Source organism: Ranitomeya imitator, chromosome 1 (assembly GCF_032444005.1).
Source record: "Ranitomeya imitator isolate aRanImi1 chromosome 1, aRanImi1.pri, whole genome shotgun sequence".
Taxonomy (NCBI): Eukaryota; Metazoa; Chordata; class Amphibia; order Anura; family Dendrobatidae; genus Ranitomeya; species Ranitomeya imitator.
In genome coordinates, this window is record NC_091282.1 from 1,145,753,641 (window position 1) to 1,145,778,584 (window position 24,944).

Genomic DNA, 24,944 nt, shown 5'->3' on the forward strand with positions numbered 1-24,944 from the left:
TTACAGACTTATGGAGAAAGGCACAGTGCCAGGCATTCAATGGTTAATTCTTTGGAACACTGAGTGGGACTTCTAGCCAATGAAACAACCAGGGTGGATAAAAATCTTGATTTTTTAAAAAAAATAAAAAAAATCAGATTTTTTTTATTTAAATCAGATTTTTTGATTTAAATAATTTGATTTAAATCAGATTTTTTAATCAAGTTGTACACAAGCAAAACTTTGTCTTTTTGCAAATCTAATTGTTTTACACAAATAAAAATATTAAAACAGTTGATTATGAAACCTAATAATTATTATTTGCACTATTAAACACTCAGAATTGAACTACAGAGAGTAAGTACTTTTTAACAATAGCCTATCTCTAACGTTTGAAGTAAGCAAACATCTTCAGTGAATACATCAGTCCTTTAAGCCTACTGTTTATTTAGGACTTTTAATAGGAAAACCAGTTGTCCTGCTTTAGCAGTTCCTAAGCGGTTTCGGACTGTTGTGTGCACAAAACCAAATGATGAAAACAATCTCTCTACTCCTGCGGATGAAGCCGATGCAGTCAGTAGCTGAGTAGCTAGATTTATTATCTTTGCTGGAAGAACAAGTGATTGCGACTTCCACCAGTCCAGTGGTTTTAGTTCATTAACGACGTTATCTGCAAACATGTATTTTTGAAATGGTGCAGATTCACACTTCAATTTCAGCACAGTTGCCACAATGTCATGGTTAGTATTGGCGAGCCACTCCATTGCAGAGTTGATTTCCGCCTCAGATAATTTTTTCCCTCTGTAGATGGGATGCAAGATATTGGCTAAATAGTGTTCTTCTTTTAATGCTTGGTCCTTGCGGTGCTGTATTGCAACCTTTACATTGTTTGAGAGGTTCAAGCGATCTAGAGAACCTTCTAAATCTTTCCAAACTTCTGTGGCATCAGCTATGGTTGCAGTATCTTTCTGCATTTTATCCAACGCAATCGATATTGGCTTTAACCTTTCCAAAAGGTCCTCGGCATTTCTCTTCACACCAAGATTTAATACTTTGCTTCGTATATTAGCATTAATTTTATCCCGATGTGTTTCGCAAATGGACAGTAATTTTGACCAGTTGTTAATAAACATTTCCAAGCAGTCAGCCAAGGTATTCCATCTAACATCTTGTGGTAGAACCAACTTCAGTCCTCCCATTTCCTTGTAGGTTGCATGTGCAAAATGATTATTGCGGAAATATTTAACAATTTCTACAACATGTTGCTTGACACCCGAAATATGCAGGTCTTTTGCCAAAAGATGCAACAAATGGGCAGAACAACCGTATGTAATGACATTTGTGTCATCCTCATGTGCCAGTTCCGCTCGCATTTTTGCCACATTGCTTGCGTTATCAGTAACTAAGCTCCTTACTTTACATCCAAACTGTTCTTGGCATTAGTGAATTGAGTTCTTAGCAATTTCAAGTAAATATTCAGCAGTATGTCAATTTCCAGATGTGTCGATTGTGTCTGTAAGGTAAGTTTCACCATCTTCTGTTGTGACACAAGTGCAAATTATGGGGTCGTTGTGGATGTTGCTCCAACCATCCAAGCTCATGTTAACAACCTTGTCTTTCAAATATTTTGTACAAGCCGCTCTTTCTATGTCGTATACAGCCTGAAGAGGTTTTCCTGAGATATCAAATCTACTTGGTGGTTTGTAGCCTGGTCTAATTCCTTCGATCATTTGTACAAACAATGGGTGCTCAACTAGTCGGAAAGAAGAATTGGTTGCAAATATGAATTTAGCAATTAATTCATTAAAATGTTCTTTCTGGCTCGTCGTAGTCTTTAAGATGAATTTTTCTACACTTTGCACGCAAAGTTTTTTTTTGGGCTGCTTTGTTGAAGTTGTACCCAGATATTGATTGTCACGTGCAGCACAAGCCATATTTGACCCTGAAAGCACAGAAATTAAAAATATAAATCGACTGCGTATTTGAAGAAATATAACGAAAATATTTTGAAACAAACTTTTTGAACAATGTAATGGTCCTCGTCCTATAAGGGCTGTCTCAAAAGTTATGCTACTCAAGTTTTCCGGTGAAGTTGCTGTAATACTGGTAACTAATATCAGAGCAACTGAAAAAAATTATGTCACAAAAGTTTTAAAAATGTTTTTTTTTTAAAATGGTCAATTTGGCAGACTTCAAAAGTGAATTGCAGCCTACAATAAAAAAAAATAAGCGTATACACACTTTATTTTTACTTAAAGGACATGTGCACCTTTATTTTTTAAGGTGCAGTGTGCACATGTCCTCCCCCCGCAGCTCTCTTACCTCCGATGTCAGCGCTGCGGGGATCCGTGGCTTCGTTCTGCCCGTCCGCGAGCGCGCCTCCATTCATTTCAATGGAGCGTGCGGCCCGCTGACGTCACGCCGCTGGATCACTGCGAGTAGGCCGCAACCGGAGGACGGGAGGCGGACGGTCAAAACGAAGCCACGGATCTCAGCGCTGCGGGGATCGGAGGTAAGAGCGCTGCTGGGGGGGAGGACATGTGCACCTTAAAAAAATAAAGGTGCACATGTCCTTTAGCGTTAATTTTCTGTGAAATATTGCCTTAACATAAATTTAAATTCTATACTCCAGAACTACTAGTGCTAGAAATTTCTCTTTTCATAGACTTTAACCATCCCAGTAAAATGTCTGTTAAAAAAATAGGTTGTAATTGCCAGACTTACTAGTACTAGGCTCCTGGTGCATAAGAAGCTGTGGGGGTTCATTGACATTAGTTGTATCACTATCAACATCTTCATTTCCTTTCTGGTTGCAGTTTTCATAATGTGATTTCAAACGGCAAACAAGTCCTTGGATATCCTTTTGACAGTATTTGCACTTTGCTCTTGCACCTTTCTTTCCAAGATCTGCTGCTGGCATCTCAACAAAATGAACCCAAATAGGGTCTCTCTTACGACCTGCCATGGCTCACACAGATCACTTATGAAGTTTGATTGTTACTACAGCCAAGTACTGCTGACTATCCAACAAGTTTGGGCATGTCAACTGAATGGAAAAAGAAACTAAACCAAAAGTGAAACCAAGCTAGAAGTGTGAAATTAAAGGGGCAGTATGAACAAAATGTGGAGGCTATTAATAGTTTATACAATTAAGACATGCTGCTTTTAAACACCTACCTATTGCCATATAGTAAAACAAAAAAGATTTTTACTTACTTTGGGGTCCCCCCCTCACCCTGGCGTTAGATCGTTGCCCCTAGTTTCGTCCATGTAACTATGGGCGCACATGCGCACTGCTCTCACTTCTCATTTTAATCGTGATTTATATTAAAAAAAACCTTTTGATTTAAATCAGTGATTTAAATCATGATTGAAATCATGATTTAAATCGATCCGATTTAAATAGAAAAAAATCTTTTGATTTAAATCGTGATTTAAATCATGATTTAAATCGGCGTGATTTAAATCAATCCACCCTGGAAACAACAGTAATAAACACCTGCGGTAACTACGGCAACTGTGCTGATGTCATAAACACATACATCTATGGTACAGGAGCCACCAGTCATTCAGCCGTATGAGGAGCCGTACTTGATGTGTCTGGAGACCTGGAGCTTCATCACTCCACAATGGGAGAAAGGGGACACCGCCTAGCCAGCCAGATCAGCCATACCGCCTAGCCAGCCCGATCAGCCATACCGCCTAGCCAGCCAGATCAGCCATACCGCCTAGCCAGCCAGATCAGCCATACCGCCTAGCCAGCCAGATCAGCCATACCGCCTAGCCAGCCAGATCAATGGGGTGACAGATGTTGCCGCCAGATCTCCCTCACGTCCGGTACTCGCCGCCTTCACCTTTATGTGTACGGCCTGGAGAGGTCGCATTAGGCTTCTCTATACCAAATATGACACAATGTACAAATTCTGGTACAATTTGCTGTTATGTGTCGGCATTAATCTTCTAAGCCCAAGGGAAGGGCAGTCCTCCAGCCATCGTTCCCTAGAGGTTTCCACCATGGGGTTTTTCCTCTCCTGAGTGCTGAAGGATGATTCTTCGTGAGTCGGAGGTTGTGCCATTTTCAGTGTCTCTTTCATAGTAATTGGCTGATTCTAAATTTGAGACACTGAAAGAAATAATAATAATTAGATTTGGAATAAAATTCGGTTAATTTATCATCCAATAAAAGTGTTTTGTGTGTTTCTTTCACAATCTTGGGTTGGGGAGATTTTCTTGGGAATCAGGATCCAGCATCTATGATCAAGCCATGAAGCCAGAAATGGAGTCGGAGCAATTTTAACCCTGTGCTGGAAGATAGGACGGAACAGAGATGACAACGTGTTACTGCACAATTAGCACAAGTTCACACTCTTCCTTGCATTCAGATAATGGGGAGACTCAGAGCCAGACAGGGACTAAAAAGCAGCTCTGGCACACACAATTCACCAGCCCACATACAATGTGTCCTCAACCCGAATAATAGAACACTGACAGGTCGTGCAGAATTTTGCTTTACTTGTTACACCCCTTGCTTACATATGTTGGATAACCACTTGTCCACTAGTCAGACAACCCCTTCTCAATCCGAATGTTTTCCCCTTTTAAATTAATAAAATATTTACTCGCCTCCGGTTCCGGCGCCGTTCCAGCGGTGTCGGCATCCCTGTAGCAAATCAGCGCTGGCTTCACTCTACCCTACTTCGGACATATCACATACATCTGGAGGAAGAGAGAGCAGCAGCACATCCATGTGTCACAGGCTGAGTACAGACAGTTATTCACTGACCGGCCGCAGGTGTCCTGTCCTGAACTTACAGCCTCATACTGTATATGCTTATGAGGTCGTTAATTTTGGGTCAAAATAACTGTGGCCACTTTGTGAATGACGGTCTGTACTCGGACTGTGACACACAGATGTGTGTATGCGGCTTTAATTGAATAAATTGTCTCTATTCTTCTATTAACAGTCTGGCGGTGTACCATTATCTCTCACAATATCAGACTGTAACAACACATCCCTGGGAGAAGGGGAATAGCGACGCCCAGTTGTCAGTTAGGTTTAGGCTACACTTTTTGTAGTGCTACATTCTGATTTTAACCATTGAGCGGCAGTTGAAATTTTACACTTTTAATGGGCAGATATGGAGTTAATCTGCAGGTTAATAGCAATCTAAATTTGTGCAGCCGACAGTCCGTCTACCAGGTGAAAATGAACTTTATTCCTCCTGGCGGCCTCCGGCTTTCAGTCATAGAGTTGCGGCTGCAGCAGCTTCAGTCATCGCTCAGTACATAGTGAGCTGCGGCTGTAACCGTGCTCTGGCACTGACAGATGGCTCTGTACTGATGCACTGCTGAGCCGGCTGTCCGTCAGTACCAAAGCATGGTTACAGCATCCGCTCACTATATACTGAGCAGTGACTGAAGCTGCTGCAGCCACATCTCTATGACTAAAAGCCGGAGGCCGCCAGGAAGAACAAAGTTTATTTCCTCCTGGTAGCCGGACTGTCAGCGTTGTGGCCGGGGAGCTGTAGAATACTATTGGGCCGGGGTACACATCCTGCCATCACAGCGCCACTGACATACCCCGCCCACAATCCTGCCCCTAAATGACGCTGACACCTGCGGTTTGGATATAAAAACCCACCTTTCTACCTAGTAACCATTACGCCCCTCTTTTGTGAAGAAGCTGAATAGAGAAATGGCGCTCGTCGGGCGCAGGTATTGATACAATCCTCTCTCAGCACTGCACAATATTTCAGCATCCAACCTCAGGTAAACAAACATTTCTTTGACCAGACTCCCTTTATTGTCCTAGTTTCTTAACCATTGTTTAGATTATTCCTTCCACCTTTTCTAGCATTTGCTTGCCCTCTAGTGGACTTTTTAGGAATAGCTGAAAGTGGAATTCCATTCACGTTACTATAGTTTTTCCTAATGTTAAGTATCGCGGACATATACAATTACTCACTATTCCATCCAGTGGGCTGCTACTGGTCAGACAATTATTTTTTCACTACATGTTGTTATGTGATTGCACTTTATGTTTAGACTTTCTCTGAAAAGGCTGCAGAATAGAGGATGTTAATATGACTTTGTAGTTTCAACAATGTCAAGCCCACCTAGCAGGAAAACATTGGTCTAAATGCAGATAAATTATATACTTTCCATCAGATTGTACCAATCCCTGATTTTTTTGGAGGTCCAGCTTTTCAACCTCTTTCCTGTCTTTTTAAACGATTTTAATATTTGTCTCAATAAAGAAATCTTTTATTTCACTTTCTAATCACTTCATACCTTTTCTTAGGTAGATAATGTAACATATTGATGATTGAAGTGCTTTTCCTGCCAAACATACACACATATATTAGGAGGATGCACCAGGGAGTGGAGGATTGGGTTAAACCAATGTAAGAAAGGGAATTATCACACACACAAAACCTAGCAACAGTCACTGATAAATCCACCAACAGCCTACTCCAATAATCAAAACAAAAAAGCAAAAGAAGTCCTCCAATATCAATAATTTTAAACATAGAAATTTTATTCAGATATAAGATTAAAAAAGAAAAAATTCAAAAAAAGGAGATGCTAGTACACCATACAAGTAATGGCAAAACAGCAAACCCTGGACATGAAGTATCGGTAAATAGAATTATGCCTAAACATACTAAAAATATCAAATCAAATCATACTTTGATTTGATATTTTTTCTGTACAAATGGCTACTTTACTGTTATGGTGTGCACATTGTCATTGGCTATTTAGCCTGCTATCACATTAACAATGTAATCTACTCCATTTTACTGTGCATTACCTTATATTTCTAAATACTGTATAGCTATACAAGCTATTTTTTGCACCATGCACTTTATATTTTGTATTTAGTTTTATTATTACCTTTATTTAGGTTGGCTGTGTAGTTGCTTCAGGATGTGGCATATCTTGTATATATAGATATATTAGATATATATATATATATATATATATATATATATATATATACAGTGGGGCAAAAAAGTATTTAGTCAGTCAGCAATAGTGCAAGTTCCACCACTTAAAAAGATGAGAGGCGTCTGTAATTTACATCATAGGTAGACCTCAACTATGGGAGACAAACTGAGAAAAAAAAATCCAGAAAATCACTGTCTGTTTTTTTAACATTTTATTTGCATATTATGGTGGAAAATAAGTATTTGGTCAGAAACAAAATTTCATCTCAATACTTTGTAATATATCCTTTGTTGGCAATGACAGAGGTCAAAAGTTTTCTGTAAGTCTTCACAAGGTTGCCACACACTGTTGTTGGTATGTTGGCCCATTCCACCATGCAGATCTCCTCTAGAGCAGTGATGTTTTTGGCTTTTCGCTTGGCAACACCGACTTTCAACTCCCTCCAAAGGTTTTCTATAGGGTTGAGATCTGGAGACTGGCTAGGCCACTCCAGGACCTTGAAATGCTTCTTACGAAGCCACTCCTTCGTTGCCATGGCTGTGTGCTTTGGATCATTGTCATGTTGAAAGACCCAGCCACGTTTCATCTTCAATGCCCTTGCTGATGGAAGGAGGTTTGCACTCAAAATCTCACGATACATGGCCCCATTCATTCTTTCATGTACCCGGATCAGTCGTCCTGGCCCCTTTGCAGAGAAACAGCCCCAAAGCATGATGTTTCCACCACCATGCTTTACAGTAGGTATGGTGTTTGATGGATGCAAATCAGTATTCTTTTTCCTCCAAACACGACAAGTTGTGTTTATACCAAACAGTTCCAGTTTGGTTTCATCAGACCATAGGACATTCTCCCAAAACTCCTCTGGATCATCCAAATGCTCTCTAGCAAACTTCAGACGGGCCCAGACATGTACTGGCTTAAGCAGTGGGACACGTCTGGCACTGCAGGATCTGAGTCCATGGTGGCGTAGTGTGTTACTTATGGTAGGCCTTGTTACATTGGTCCCAGCTCTCTGCAGTTCATTCACTAGGTCCCCCCGCGTGGTTCTGGGATTTTTGCTCACCGTTCTTGTGATCATTCTGACCCCACGGGGTGGGATTTTGCGTGGAGCCCCAGATCGAGGGAGATTATCAGTGGTCTTGTATGTCTTCCATTTTCTAATTATTGCTCCCACTGTTGATTTCTTCACTCCAAGCTGGTTGGCTATTGCAGATTCAGTCTTCCCAGCCTGGTGCAGGGCTACAATTTTGTTTCTGGTGTCCTTTGACAGCTCTTTGGTCTTCACCATAGTGGAGTTTGGAGTCAGACTGTTTGAGGGTGTGCACAGGTGTCTTTTTATACTGATAACAAGTTTAAACAGGTGCCATTACTACAGGTAATGAGTGGAGGAAAGAGGAGACTCTTAAAGAAGAAGTTACAGGTCTGTGAGAGCCAGAAATCTTGATTGTTTGTTTCTGACCAAATACTTATTTTCCACCATAATATGCAAATAAAATGATAAAAAAAACAGACAATGTGATTTTCTGGATTTTTTTTTCTCAGTATGTCTCCCATAGTTGAGGTCTACCTATGATGTAAATTACAGACGCCTCTCATCTTTTTAAGTGGTGGAACTTGCACTATTGCTGACTGACTAAATACTTTTTTGCCCCACTGTATATATATATATATACAAGATATATATATATATATATATATATATATATATATATATATATATATATATATATATATATATATATATAATATATACTTCCCTACGTTTAGGCATAATTCTATTTACTTCATGTCCAGTGTTTGTGTTTTGCCATTACTTGTATGGTGTACTAGCATCTCCAATTTTTGAAATGTTTTTTTTTTTTTTTTTTTTAAATCTTGTATCTGAATAAAATTTGATATTGGAGGACTTCTTTTGCTTTTTTGTTTTGCTGATTTATATGCGGTCCTCTGCATGTACTATGGGGCTACTCATTTTTTGTCTACTCTAATAAACACCAACAATTTTCAGCCATGCAGCATAAGCTAACACTGACAAAGAGTTCCAGCCAGGATCCAGACTATATAGGCGCTGGGAGTGGCTAACAGTGCACAGCTGAGAGCCTAAGGCCAGTCTCACATGTCCAGATAATTCCGGTACCGGAATTATCCGTGTACGTGTGTCCGTGAGGTCACGTAGGCCATCCGTGTGGCACACGTGCGGCAGCCGTGTGCCGACTGGGTATCACACGGAGCGTGCAGGAGACAGCGCTAGAGATAAGCGCTGTCCCCTGCATCTGGTGCTGAAGCCGCCATTCATATCTTCTCTCCAGCAGCGTTCGCTAGAGAGAAGATATGAACAAATCCTTTTTTTTTTCTCGTGTTTAAAATAAAGATCCCTGTCCCCACCCCCCTCCCACCCCCTGTGCGCCCGCCCGCTGTTGCTAAAATACTCACCCGGCTCCCTCGAAGCGTCCTCTCCGCGCTGCACCTTCTCCTGTATGAGCGGTCACGTGGTGCTGCCCATTACTCATGAATATGCGGCTCCACCCCTATGGGAGGTGGAGCCGCATATTCATGACTGTAATCGGCGGCACCACATGACCGCTCATACAGGAGAAGCTGGCGCTGAGAGGAAGCTGCGAGGGAGTCGGGTGAGTATTTTATTAACAGCGGGCGGGCGCACAGGGGGTGGGAGGGGGGTGGGGACAGGGATCTTTATTTTAAACACGAAAAAAAAAAAAAGAAAGATTTGTTCATATCTTCTCTCTAGCGAACGCTGCTGGAGAGAAGATATGAATGGCGGCTTCAGCACCTCACTGGGGGGACAGCACTTACTGTAGCGCTGTCTCCTGCACGGCACGCGGGACAGCACACGGACAGCGTCCGTGTGCGGTACGTGTTTTACACAGACCCATTGACTTTAATGGGTCCGTGTAATCCGTGCGCTCTCACGAACACTGACATGTCTCCGTGTTTTGCACACGGACACACGGTCCGTGAAAACACGCTGACATGTGCAGAGACACATTGATTTCAATGTGTCTACGTGAGCCAGTGTCTCCGGTACGTGAGGAAACTGTCACCTCACGTACCGGAGCCACTGACGTGTGAAACCGGCCTAAGGCTATGTGCACATGTTGCGGATTGGGGTGCAGAATTTTCTGCACAAAATCTGCATCTCCTGGCAGAAAACACAGGTGCGGATTTGACGCGTTTTTTTATGCGGATTTTGTGCGTTTTTGTTGCGCATTTCCTGCGTTTTTTACCACTGCGGATTTCTATAATGGAAGGGTGCAGAAACGCTGAAGATCCGCACAAAAGTGACATGCTACTTCTTTTGATCAGCAGCCTTTTTCATGCGGAATTTTCTGCACCATTAGCACAGCATTTTTTTTCCTATTGATTTACATTGTACTGTAAATCCGCACTAAATCCGCATCGTGTGCACATAGCCTTAATGCTCCAGGAGCTTCCAACTGAATAACTGTGACAGAAGGACAGACAGACGGAAGTGACCCTTAGACAATTATATAGTAGATATGAAACTGAAATAGCTGTTGCAAAAAAAACAATTTTTATAAAACATTAAGCTTAAGATTAATAGGGGTGCCCAAACTTTTTCATATAACTGTATATATAGTATAATGGTAGGAGCCTCACTCTGTCCAAAGCCTTTATAGACTGCGCAAGCCCGACGCACCTGCGCAGTCGGGACCCCACAGACAGACAGAGTGACGCAGCCAGGAACCCGCACAACAACTTCCTTACCCTCCCCCAATATACCGCCCATGGGGGCTCCGTGCTCCCCTGCATACCCCCAACATACTGGTCATGGGGGCTCTGCAGCTCAGGTCAGGGAAAATGTACATCACAGCGGAGCTCCAGGACCTTTGATGATGTCACCACCATGTGATGCGTGTGGGCGGAGTCAGCCCTCCGCTGTGCTGGTTTCAAGGGTGCTGTATCCAATATAGCAGCACTCAGGCAGGCACACTTAGTACAGCCGCGCTCAGTATAGCCGCACTCAGGCAGTACAGTCATGCTCAGTATAGCCGCATTCAGTATAGCCTCACTCGGTACAGCCGCAATCAGGCAGTACAGCCATGCTCAGTATAGCCGCACTCAGTATAGCTACACTCAGGCAGTACAGGCACGCTCAGTATAGCCGCACTCAGGCAGTACAGTCATGCTCAGTATAGCCGCAATCAGGCAGTACAGCCATGCTCAATATAGCCGCACTCAGTATAGCTACACTCAGGCAGTACAGGCACGCTCAGTACAGCCGCACTCAAGCAGTACAGCTGCACTCAGTACAGCCGCACTCGGGCAGTACCTCCACGCTCAGTTTACCTGCACTCAGAATAGCCGCACTCAGTATAGCCGCACTCAGGCAGTACAGCCGCGCTCAGGCAGTACAGCCGCCCTCAGTATAGCCGCACTCAGGCAGTACCTCCACGCTCAGTATACCTGCACTCAGAATAGCCGCACTCAGTATAGCCGCACTCAGGCAGTACAGGCACGCTCAGTACAGCCGCACTCAGTATAGCCACACTTAAGCAGTACAGGCACGCTCAGTATAGCTGCACTCAGGCAGTACAGCCATGCTCAGTATAACTGCACTCAGGCAGTACAGCCGCCCTCAGTATAGCCGCACTCAGGCAGAACAACTGCGCTCAGTATAGCTGCACTCAGGCAGTACAGCCGCACTCAGTATAGCTGCACTCAGGCAGTACAGGCACGCTCTCAGTATAGCCGCACTCAGGCAGTAGAGCCATGCTCAGTATAGCTGCACTCAGGCAGTACAGCCGCCCTCAGTATAGCCGCACTCAGGCAGTAGAGCCATGCTCAGTATAGCTGCACTCAGGCAGTACAGCCGCCCTCAGTATAGCCGCACTCAGGCAGTTCAGCCACGCTCAGTATAGCCGCACTCAGACAGTACAGCCACACTCAGTATAGTTGCACTCAGGCAGTACAGTGAGACCGCTAAGTCTTCTGGGTAATTTCGCAATGCATCGCCGGGAACGGAAGATGGCGGTCGGCGCGAGCGGATCATCGGACAACGGAGGGTGAGTATAGCATGTTTTTTGTTTTTTTATTATTTTAACATTAGATCTTTATACTATTGATGCTGCATAGGCACCATCAATAGTAAAAACTTGGTCACACAGGGTTAATAGCGGTGGTTACGGAGTGCGTTACCCACGGCATAACGCGGTCCGTTACCGCCGGCATTAACCCTGTGTGAGCGGTGACTGGAGGGGAGTATGCGGGCGCCGGGCACTGACTGCGGGGAGTAAGGAGCGGCCATTTTCTTCCGGACTGTGCCTGTCGCTGATTGGTCGCGGCAAAACAGCCACGACCAATCAGCGACTTGGACTTCCATGACAGACAAAGGCCGCGACCAATGAATATCCGTGACAGAAAGAAGGACAGATGGAAGTGACCCTTAGACAATTTTATAGTAGATTTGTTTTACGTTGCTTATATTGTATAATGCCATCATATTCCGCAGCACTTAACAGACATCATCATCACTGTCCTCATTGGTGCTCACATTCTACATTCCCCATCAGTATGTCTTTGGAGCGTGGAGGAAATCAGAGAACCTGGAGGAAACCCACACAAACACGGGGAGAACATACTACTTAGGCTACTTTCACACTAGCGTCGGATTCGGCCCATCGCATTGCGTCAGGCCGAGATTCCGACGCTAGCGTTTGATGCGCCGCACAACGGGTGCAGCGGATGCATTTATCGTTACATTTAACGTTTTTTGCTCCTGGCGGTCCGCCACAACACGGCACAACCGTCGCACGACGGTTGTGACGTGTGTCAATACATCGCAATGCATCGGTAATGTTACTCTATGGTGCAAAAACGCATCCTGCAAACAACTTTGCAGGATGCGTTTTTTCCCCTAAACGACGCATTGCGACGTATTCAAAAAACGCCAGTGTGAAAGTAGCCTTACAGATGTTGTCCTTGGTGGGATTTCAACCTGCTGCAAAGCAATAGTGCTAACCACTGAACCACCATGCTTTTACAATAGAGCTTACTTTTTCATAATTTGCTGTTTTTTATTGGTACAATTTGAGGTACATAAGTCTTTTTTGATGATTTTTATATGTCCATTTATTTTTTTCAGACATTAGACTGCTTATAAGTTTAGCAACCATCTTTCACATTCTCAAGGAATTTTCAGAAATTTAATGTTAACTTCGGATTCAATTCTTAAGTGCCTCTAACGGGCCTATTTATTGAAAAACAACTCACAACTTGCATCACTTAAAAAATGCGTACTTTAAAGTATTCAAATTCTAAATTTATCTAACCCAAAGTGGAGTGAAAAATGAAAAATTCAGTTTTTCCACTAATACGTAGTTTTAACCACATATCTTTCATCTCCAAAAGGAATTGTATTGTGGTACCGTGTTAGCCAGAAAAATCGATGTGAATATTTTTCTGCCCAATGATGACAGAAGTATTCTAGGAGTGATACCTTTATTGGCTAACCAGAAAATATTCTGCTTAGCCAATAACGGTATCACTCCTAGAATACTTCTGTCATCATTGGGCAGAAAAATATTCACATCTTCAAAAGGATTAACAGTAATAGAAGAATAAACTATCCACACATTTTTATGCAATCCTTCTGAGTATGGAAAAACCTTGGGCAAAGGTTATACATAACTGGGTGCATAGCATAGCATACATTTTGCTGGAATGGTTTGCTGTTAACATGTTGCATTTGGCCATATCTCAAATTGGCCAAACCTAGTGACAGGTTCCCTTTAAAGCATGCCATGTTATCGCTGCTCTGTGTACTCATTTGCCTCAATGACTAAGCTTTCGCAAATGTATTTTAATATGTAGAATTCCCAAATACATTTTTGAGAATAAAAGAATACAGTCTTTTTGTCAACGAAAAAATAAAAGCAAACAATGCAAATCCTTTGTACCTATGTCGCTTTGTCTATACTCGGCCAAGGAGCTCAAACATTTTTTGGGTTTTTTCGTCAGCTGTAGATAATTGAGCAGTGTAAATTCTAAGTATTTGATCTACACTTCCCTTTTAAACACATGTGACTTCGATGATGAAGAAGTATGATGAGAACAGAAAGCGAGTGCTGGAACTCACTGAGGAAATGACTAGTAACTACATGTGTGGGGGGATGGCAGCCTATGGTTTAGTTAGATCTGGCTTTGACACGTGTCTGCAATGACAGCGTCTCTGTTGTTTAAGCTCTTTATTGGAATAACAGTCGTACTTATTATCTGTATCCCAGAATGGTTCAAGACTAAGGAAGGTAAGTTGTGTCTGATTTTATACAAGAGCTAATGGCATTTAGTGTGACACTAAATATGGCATGGTAGTGAAGATATATAATCGGCAGAACGGGATCACTACAAGCCTACTACAAGCCTACTTTTCATTTATTTTCAGTTTCCTATTATATCAATTATAGGTGAATCTCATTAGATATAGAGACAATTTCCGAACAGTACAGAGAATACAATCGCTCATATGGGTCTTACTCTCTATGAAGCCATGTGACATAGGAAGTTTATCAGGCTATATTGTTTTTGGAATGTGGGAAGAAACTTTATTCTAGGGAAAAAAAAGACAAGCCTGGGATTGGAACTAGTAGAACTGTGGGAAAGAGGGTTAGCCTCAGTATGGTTGAAGAGTGAGTCCATCTGGACACAGCAAGATTCAGGTCAAGACTTCACAGTTGGCTACATGAGTGTGAGATCTGCTGTCTCCGTCCTATTAGAGGCATGTAGGGGGAGTAGAAGGATATAAAGTGCTGTCAGGTAAGAAAAGAATAAATGATACTGTAATTCACTGTTTATTAGGACGTTGCATGTCATGTGAGTCTGTCAAAAAAAAGTAAACCACTGTGCAAAAGTTTTAGGCAAGTGTAGAAAAAATGCTGCAAGGTAAGAATGCTTTCAAACATACAAGTGTTAATAGTTTATTTGATCAATTAACAAAAGTAAACTGAAAGAATAGCAGAGAAATCTAAATCGAATCAGTATTTGGTGTGACCACCTTTTCCCTTCAAAACAGCATCAATTCTTTTAGGTAAACTTTCACACATGTTTTGGAGGAACTCGGAAGGGACGGTTGTTTCAATCACCTTGGAGGACTAATCACAGATCGTCTGTGGATGTTGCTTATGCATATTCCTATGTCTCTTAATGTAATCCCAGTCAGATTTGATGATGTTGAGATCAGGGCTCTGTGGGGCCATATCATCACTTCCAGGACCACGACTCTTTCTTAAGCTGGAGAGATCTTACTGACATTGGCTGTACGTTTGGTGTCGTTAGCTGGCTGCAGAATTAATTTTGAGCTAATCAGATGCCTTGGGTGCTACGCTGTGAAAAATGTAATGAAAACAGGAATGCAATGATTTGGAAATCTCTTATACCCATATCATATTCACAACAGAACATAAAACACAGATCCAATTGATAATTATAAATGTTCCCATTTCAATAAAAAAAATAACTCATCTACAAAAAATGATGGCAACAGCACATCTGAAAATAGTTGGAACAGGGTTAACAAAAGGCTGGAAAAGTAAGTGGTACTAATGAAAACTAGCTGAAAGGTCAGTTTTCAACTAAGTCACATGACTGTGTAAAAAGAGCATGCTAGAGAGGCAGAGTCTCTCAGAAGCAAAGATGGTTAGTTTCACCAATCTGTGAACAACTGTGTCTAAAAATTGTGGAACAATTTCAGAAAAATGGTCATCAACATAAAATTAAAATGCTTTTAATATCTCATCATCTACAGAGCATAATATCATCAAGAGATTCAGAGATTCTGGAGAAATCCATGTGCACAACAGACAAGGCTGACAGTCAGTATTGGATGTTCATGATCTACAGGCTCTCAGGTGGCACTGCATTAAAAAATTAACATAATTTGGTTGTGCAAATCATTACATGGGCTAAGCAATACTTCCAGAAATCTTTGAAGTGAACACCGTTCTCTATGTGATCCACAAATGCAAGATAAAGCTCTATCATACAAAGAAGTCATGCCATGACTAAGAACCATCCACACATTTCAGTTTGATAAGTTAAGGCCAGTGTTAGAAGTTTTGCCAGGTTGTCCTGTTTTTAATTGTTTAGATTTTTTAACCTACAGTAATTTAGACTGAATAAAGTATTTTTTTTACTGTACGCTTTGCGGAGATTGCGTGCAGGACCATTTCTTTGGGAACAAACTCTATAATGCAAAGGAGAAGCCATATATCAAAACAATCCAGAAACACAGCTGTCTTCTCTTGGCCAAAGGTTGATTTAAAATGGACTGAGGCAAATTTTAAAAGTGTTCTGTGGTCAGATGAATCAAAATGTAAAATATTTATGGAAACTATGGACGCCATGTCCTGGGGACTCAAGAGGAGAGGGACAATCCAGCTTGCTATCAGTGCACCGTTCCTGCATCTCTGATGGCATAGGGTTGCATTAGTGCCTATGGCTTGGACGACTTACACATCTTGAAAGGCACCATCAATGCTGAACAGTATATAGAAGTTTTAGAACCGCATTTGCTCCCATCAAGACATCTATTTCAGGGAAGACCTTGCATATTTTAGCAAGAAATAAAAATAAAATAAAATTGCGGCACTCAGAGCCCAAATCATGAAGACTCAGTCAATGTCCAAAGATTTCTGGACCTAACTGTATTTCAAGTTTTGACTCATCAATCTAGAGCACTTGCTGCCATTTTTCTGCATAGCTGGGTCACTTGGCATTGTCTTCATGTCTAAGGTATGGTTTTGAGCAGCAATTCTTTCACGAAGATCACATCTGACCAGACTTCACGAATAGATCAGTGTAGTTGGGTCACGCTGGTTGATGTCAGTTCCACACTGATGGCACTGCTGGACATCTTCCAATCTTGAAGGGAATCAGAGTTTCTAACACAGTTTTCTCTTTTCAGATATTGACTGTGTATCAAGCTACACCAAATATACTAAAGTATATTTCCCACTTTCTCTGTTCATACATACTTTTTACAGACACATGGAAAGAGCAGGATTTACATCTGAGCTGATAAGAACACAAAGCTCATGCTGTAACTTATAATGTTATATTGGTTAGCAGTGCTACTGGTTATGCTGCTGGTGGAGTTCTGATAATAGCTATAAAAAGAATCAAGGGAACTGATAAGGCAATCTGGCACAAATGGAAAAAAAGTCACAAGTGTATGATCAAAACCACAAATCAGTAATGTGACAAACTAGAAAAAACCCACTTGCGCTAGCACTACTCACTAATATAAAATATTATGCATGCTTGTACATTTGAACATGTGCATTTTAATACTAATATATGCAAATATTGTGGTACGATATAGAAATGTAAAAGTGTTCTTAGGAAGTTATATTGACTCTTAAGTGAAAACTATGCCCTCTACCCAACAAGATGTGGCCAGGTATGTTAAGTTATTTGCCTGCTTTCCCCTAATCACCTCTTCCTATACGTCATGCAGTATCTTGGGACTGTGGGCGCTAAACAGGTCCCCTAGTCTATCCCTGTCCCTCGGATTACTCCTGAAAGTGGAGACACTGGTTTCACATGCCTTTCTATGCTGCTATATCAGTCTTATCCTGTCTCCTCCCCCACTGAGGGAGGTGGGAAGCCGAAGTGTATAAGATAACAAAGGAAGACGGACATGGATAAATGAAAATAACAAAAATACACCCACCAAACAGAGTGGAGCACAGGGCAGTCAACGGAATGAGAAACCAAATAGGAGAGGATAAGGATGTGCACACAAACAAAACTCCAAGAAACAGTCTCCTGAACAAATCTCCAAACGCCACCTCCAACCATGAACTACATCCCCAACTCCACACCAGGCATTAAGAACTCACACTGGCAATTCATAAGTAGTAGAGGAGAGTGTCTAATATGAAACCTTTTTAAGATAAAATATATAATCCAACAAGCTTACATAATCCCCCCCCCCCCCGCAGCTTATACACAAGACAATTGTCCAGAACGCTGGTGGGGGAGGGGGAGTGGTGGAGCAGCGGCAGGAGCCAACGGCTGTGGCACAGTGAGAGCTGCAGCCACCGGCTAACAGAAGACATCATACTAACACTCCGTCGCTGCATTTCCGTTGTCCTGGCGCCGGCAGCTCTCTTCTCCTGTGCTGAGCGGTCACGTGGTACTGCTCATTAAGGTAATAAATATGTACACATTTCCATTCCATAGGCGTGGAGTGCATATTCATTATCTTAATGAGCGGTACCACGTGACCGCTCAGCACAGGAGAGGAGAGCTGCCGGGACAATGTAGATGCAGGGACGGAGATGCAACGACGGCGGGAGGAGGGTGAGTAGGACGGGGGAATGTGAGACATGCATACAAAGATGGAACGGGGGAGCCGAGCCATTCTGGACCGGGGAGCGGAGCCATGCGGGACCGGGAGAGCCATGCATACACAGTTGAAGCCACACATACTAGGACAGGATGGGGAGCCACATACCAGGACAGGGGGAGCCACATACCAGGACTGGAGGGGGAGCCACATACCAGGAGAGGACAGGGGGAGCCACATACCAGGACTGGAGGGGGAGCAACTTACCAGGACAGGACAGGTGGAGCCATATACCAGAACAGGACAGGGGGAGCCACATACCAGGACAGGACAGGGGGAGCCACATACCAGGACAGGACAGGGGGAGCCACATACCAGGACAGGACAGGGGGAGCCACATACCAGGACAGGGGGAGCCACATACCAGGACAGGACAGGTGGAGCCATATACCAGGACAGGACAGAGGGAGCAAGGCATAGCAGGACAGGGATGAGGGGGACAATGCATACACGGCTTATACTTGAGTCAATAAGTTTACCCACTTTTCCGTGGCAAAAGTAGGTGCCTCTGCTTATACTCGGGTCGGCTTATACTAGAGTATATACAGTACCTTGTGTTGTGCTGCTGTGCATAGTCTTGCCATGATGTATCACCTGTGACATGAAACTGTCTTCAACAACCTCACCTTTGTAGCGTTTGTCTATTCCTCACCCAGTTTGAAGTCTTTCACATAGCTGTTTTTGATTCAGTTAATAACTGTGTTTCAACCTACATATGGAAATGATGATTATTGGAGATATTTGGTTAGTCATACTACCGGCTAAAATGCTACAAAATCCCTGATTAGAATAATGTACGTTGTTTTGAAGGCAAAGTATGGTCACAAAAATATTAATTTGATTTGGATTTCTGTTTTCTTCCTTCACTTTGCAGTTTAATTGATTAAATAAAACTATTAACACTTGTTTATTTGAAATAATTTTTTACTTTACATCATTTTTTCCAAACCTGTCTAAAACTTTTGCACAGTACTGTACATTAGAATATTTTATCCATAATTATGTCAAAATCATTTTTCTAGGTGTCTCCGTGGATTTATCATGTATTGATCCTTGTATGATGGATAAGTCCTACATCTCTAGGGTGATGGTCACACCATTAGTAAGTCTTTTGCAAGAAAGTGAATATGAAGAATTGATAGAGACTGCACAAAATGCTGTATTGTCCTCCATCACTTTTGGCTTTAATATGAATAACTCTGCCATTTTTATCTGTGATCCGCAAAGAAGTAAACATCCGATGTCTCAAGAAATCAGGGTACAAGGTATGAATGTAATGTTAAGTTAATGGGCCTCAGTTGAAAATGAAAAATGCTCTTGTTGCCCATAGCAACCAATTACAGCTCATCTTTTATTTTTTACACAGCTCTGGTAAAGTGCAAGCAGCACTGTGATTGGTTGCTGTATGTGACAGATAATTTTGATAAATATGCACCAAAATGTTTTACATGTGTCTACTGTGGCCCCAAAAGATGAGGTCAGTGGAACTTGTCATCTTTGGTGGCTTGACCTTTGACTAGTGATGGGCGATCATGTTCGGAGTGCCTGACCTAGTAAAGAGCAGTGCAGTATTGCGTAGTGCTCGGATGCCCGTAATTGAATTATCTGAGAGAAAGATAGAATTTTTCCGTCCTCTGGAAAAATGCTCGAGTTTGCTATTCACTTCCATTATGCTTGCTACTCAAGTTGAGGACGTATGAGCGACCAACATGCTCTATTTCAGTACTGAGCACTCAAGCATTTCAGAGCTCGATCAACACTAAACATGACCAATATTGAGTGTGGCATAAAAGAGGACCAGGTGTGAGGAATTCCTTAGATTCTGTAGCTGGCATATTGAAACCAGAAATCAAAACACCCAGGGTTCAATTAATCATTTCTGATTTATTTAAGTCACTTTTTATTTATTTTTTTGCCTTGGGATTGACAAGGCTACAGTTAGGTGGCAATAAATGGTTGCACAACCAATTGGAAGAGTATTTCAAGTGCAGTACCACAAGGAACTGTCCTGGCTCCAGTGTTATTCAACATTTTTTATAAATTATCTAGATAAGGTAACTTAAACTGATCAAATTTGCAGACTATGCAAAGCTAGGAGGGATAGCTAACACTAGAGGAGACAGAGAAAGGATTCAGAAGGATGTAGATAAGCTTGGACAGTGACTCATAGATATATATAATAGAATGGTAGTTACCAGGGAGAAATGCAAGATTCTACAACTGGGCAAGAAAAACGAAAATTACATCTACAGAATGGGAGGAATAGAACTAAGCAACAGCGCATGTGAAAAAGACTTGGGTACACTAATAGATCACAGACTGCACATGAGTGTACAGTGTGATGCAGCAGGAAACAAGTCAAACATAGTTCTGGGATGTTTTAAGAGAAGCTTACCTACAGATCATATTTAAAAAAACAAACTACTTTTTGACAGTCAGGGTGATTATTGAGTGGAACAGACCACGAGAGGCGGTGAGTTCTCCTTCAATGGAAGTCTCCAAACAGAGGATGGACAGACATCTGTCTGAGATGGTTTAGTGAATCCTGCATTGGACACGATGACGCTTGAGGTCCTTTCCAACTCTAGCATTCTATGATTCTAAGTCACATTTTATGAATCTGTCTAAAATGTCTAAAAAGCAATGTCATTGAGGGAAAAACCAAAATAGATTTGAAGAAGAAAAATGACTTAAAGTGGTGTTTAGTGTATGGAGAATAATGCGCATATTTTAAAAACACTAAAAAAGAGCAAACTACTCCAGAAAAGTGGAGAAATAACAATGATGACTATTGGACAAATGTTTTTTTCTAATATGTCTTCATTTTTTGATGGTAGATTTTCTCTTTTCTGTACAAAATTACTAGAGCAACCATCTTACTTGAGCTTCTGATGATAGTATTTAGACATATGCTTCATTGCTTCATAGCAGCCACATGTCGGCTTAGTTGGCAGAATGAAAATTACAAAAAAAGTATGTCTAAATTGACCATTAGAGGTTACACTTCCTGTTTTGTGGCAATCACTTCACAGTTATCACATTATCATCACAGGCAGTATATATATATATATATATATATATATATATATATATATATATATATATATATATATATATATATATATATAACACACGATCCACCATTTAAAATAGATGATAGTCACAGCTCATCTCCTCCCCCTGTGACTTCTGCACAGGTCAGAGAAGAAGCCTACAAAAACTCTCCCATAGATGTCTAGTTTCCTGTATTACATAGTTGTTGTAAAGAACGTCTCTGAACTGGTGTGAACAGAGCAAATCAGGTACTCATCCAAGATGGCTGCCTCCCTTATGATATACAAAGAAAGCAAAATAAATATGCAATCAGAAACGAAAAACGTAATAACCAATTTATACAGTGTAATCTCATGAAGCGTCACCACAATGAACTAATTTGCACATTTTCTAATTCAGGAAAGCCATTAAACGTCTCTGTGAACATAAGAGGACAATATTTTCATTACTCAGAAGTGGAGCCTCACTTTGTTGCGATGGATTCGCAAGATTATGAAGATCTCTCTGTTCCTTTGTCACTTGAGATCCACATTAATAATCTTACAGGACATAATGAAACAATGGATCTGTTGCATGACTTGAAGTTCGTTCATGACTTTATTAATGTGTCCTTACACTTCGAAAGTCTAGTTCCATGTGAGTAGCACATTTTGCTTGGAGGATTCTTCGACCTTCTTTGTTATATATTTTCACAACGATCATTATAGGTACTGTGTACAAGCTCCGATTGATAATCTGGTTACTCTTATTACGTGAACTTATCTAGTACTAGAGTGCATGTTGTTAGTCGGCTAAGGATCGGATTAGTTGGTTTAGTTAAAAGGTTGATCCCCTACAATATTTTATTAAACATTTGGGGCCTGGGTGGTTTATGAATAGAAAAACACAGATACTCACCTAAGTAACCCCTTCCATTCCTCCGTGCTACCGCTTGTATCAACCGCCAATCTTCTCACTTCCTCCGCTGGTGGAAGGCATTGCTTGGCAGCTGCATACAATCAGCAACCATTGATTGGCTACCACCAAAATGTTCTGTTCGAGGAGGAATCAGTCATGTTGAAAATGGTACCTAGTCTGCAAACAGGATGCTATTGATCAGGAAGAGCAGATCAGCATGATACTCTTTGTGGGAAAAGTGTAGATAAACCTTGAACATTATTAGTTGAAATATGGGTGACTGTATGCACATGAGAGCAGTGGTTGGCCCTACTCAGTGATTAACAGTCTTCCCTATATGACTATGCATGCGGAGATAGCTGTCAATCACTGAGGAGAACCGCCCACTGGACTCATATACATACAAGCACCATGGATTTATATGAATAAATGAAAAGTTTTACTGAATCCCACAAGCCTGTATATAATTTTGTACAGTTTTTCCTCCTGTATACCATGCTGTCCAAAGATTGGACTGCATGTACAACATGACAGGTTCCCTTTAACAGAATGTTTTGTCAGGCTCATATGGAATGGCAAGACTTCAGAAAATGCCCATGGGCTACAGTGGTCACATAAACTCTCCTGCCGGAAGAGAAAGTGATGAGACCGCCAGGGAACACAAGCAGAAGTGAAGAGAAGAGTTGTGGGGGTTCGGTAGGTCAATATTGTTTGTTGTCCAATCATTCGTGGCTAATATCCTTCAATTCTGCACCAGGCATCCTCAGTCTGGCATTCCAGCAATATTTGTACTTTCTAAGCCTCACGATATCAGAGGCACGATTACAACAGGTAACCCGGGATCCGCCAAACACAACAGGTGATGTCACAGCTGACCCAGCTCCTCCTCCCATCACAATGGCCTTTGAACTGGCTCATTAGATGCTTCAACACAAAATATAGGGTTGGTGTCTGTACATGGATGCTTATGTACATGTAGATTTTCTGAAACAATAGGAAGTTAGAGTTAGAGGATAAAAAGAATTGTTAATAAAGATTGTGATATGAAAAAAAAAACATTTCCAAAAAAACAATACATCTAACACAAAAAAAACTGAATTAAAAACTTTCCTATCACCAATCTGATAATGTGTGTAAACTGTAAAGCGCTGCGGAATATGTTAGCGCTATATAAAAATAAAGATTGTTATTATTAATCTGGGATTGCCCTTTTCATTTAGGAATAGATTGGGCAGCCTGAGATTAGTGATTTTCTTTTAGATATCCCCTATTAACAAAAGTTTCCAGGAAAAACATTAATGCCCCTACCTAAAGGAGCAGATATTCCAGCAAGAGTCGAGTCCGAATTGCCGAGCACACGAAGCATGATCCCACAGCCATTCCGTTTCACTCCTCACTGTAAAAAAAAACAAACTGACATACAGGTGCTTCTCACAAAACTAGATAATCAAAAAGTTAATTTATTTCAGTTCTTCAATACAAAAAGTGAAACTCATATTATACGGAGTCATTACAACCAGAGTGATCTATTTTAAGTGTTTATTTCTGTTAATGCTGATGATTATGGCTTACAGCCAATGAAAACATCAAAGTTATTATCTCAGTAAATTAGAATAATTAACAAAAACACCTGCAAAGGTTTCCTAAGCGTGTAAAAAGGTCCCTTAGTCTATTTCAATAGGCTCCACAATCATGGGGAAGACTGCTGACTTGACAGATGTCCAGAAGACAGTCATTGACACACCCCATAAGGAGGGGAAGCCACAAAAGGTTATGGCTAAAGAAAAAGAAAATCCAGCTCACCATAGTAACAGTTCAACTCGGAGCACGGAAACGCTGTGTCAAGGCGTGGGGAATCCAAAAAGCAAAAAAAGAATATCCAGCTCAACGAGACAGTGAAAAGTAAAAACTTGGTACTTTATTCACTTCATGTAGAAGCAGAGGATAAAAACATCAGCACAATAAGGATAAGAACACTATCTATCTACGCGTTTCAGGTGGCAAAGCACCCTTAATCATGATATCTAGTGTCTAGCCTGTTCCGTGCTTTTTATGTAAGAATCCATTGAACACACCGGTGCAATGGTCAGGTGGAAAAGTAATCCACTGAGAATGAAAACACCTGGTGGTAAATGTGAACCAGCAATTGGCCACATGAAACAAAAAGTTCACGGAATAGGCAGAAATAGAAAAAAAGAAACACATATGTACTTTAACTGAACATAATACAAGAATATATGGAACACAACAAATCTTGTCACTAAATAATGTAACAATAATGATCTTATGCAACGACAAATGTCCAAAATGCATAAATACGCAAACTGCATGATGGTAAATTTTTCTTGAGATGGAAAAAAGCAGAGAAACTAAATGACTATAAAAAGTATATACCTATAAACATGACGTAAGCATAAGAGTGACATAACGAATAAAACAATGCAATACAATAGGATAGTCTTCTAACTAAAGAGTTCGCAGGCTCCGATGTATACATACAATAACTCAGATACCCTTCAGGAGCAATGGACAAATAGTTACATGAGAAGGGTGAAAAACCTGCAGACTGTAGCGCTACTAAATATTTATTTATTGGAGTACATCCCAAGAGCGATAACCTATGCAAAAAAAAAAACTAAAAACTGGGTAGTCGTGTATGCTGGGCAGTGCAACGTCATAC

The 24,944-nt window shown here is 41.3% G+C and overlaps 2 protein-coding genes across 3 annotated transcripts in view; one reads left to right on the forward strand and one right to left on the reverse strand.

Annotated features, from left to right (window-relative positions):
* Positions 1–206: 206 nt before the first annotated feature.
* LOC138657080 (uncharacterized) lies at positions 207–3,058 on the reverse strand. Its single transcript, XM_069744601.1, has 2 exons — positions 2,704–3,058; positions 207–1,921 (listed from the first exon to the last, which is right to left on the reverse strand). The coding sequence occupies exons 1-2, from the start codon at positions 2,942–2,944 to the stop codon at positions 1,467–1,469; spliced, it is 696 nt and encodes a 231-aa protein (XP_069600702.1). The 5' UTR covers positions 2,945–3,058; the 3' UTR covers positions 207–1,466.
* Positions 3,059–14,077: 11,019 nt separating this feature from the next.
* Positions 14,078–24,944, forward strand: part of TMEM156 (transmembrane protein 156) — a 35,325-nt gene continuing 24,458 nt past the window's right edge. For both annotated transcript variants that reach the window (XM_069744602.1, XM_069744603.1), the window contains exons 1-3: positions 14,078–14,213; positions 19,336–19,578; positions 21,767–22,003. In XM_069744602.1, the coding sequence (XP_069600703.1) occupies positions 14,126–14,213; positions 19,336–19,578; positions 21,767–22,003 (568 nt within the window). In that variant the 5' untranslated portion in view covers positions 14,078–14,125. The remainder of the gene's footprint in view (positions 14,214–19,335; positions 19,579–21,766; positions 22,004–24,944) is intronic.

Coding starts and splice junctions, on each gene's coding strand:
- LOC138657080 (XM_069744601.1), bottom strand. CDS start 2,944: ATGGCAGGTCGTAAGAGAGACCCTATTTGGGTTCATTTTGTTGAGATG. Junction 1,922..2,703: donor GCACCAGGAGCCTAGTACTA/GTAAGTCTGGCA, acceptor CTGTGCTTTCAG/GGTCAAATATGGCTTGTGCT.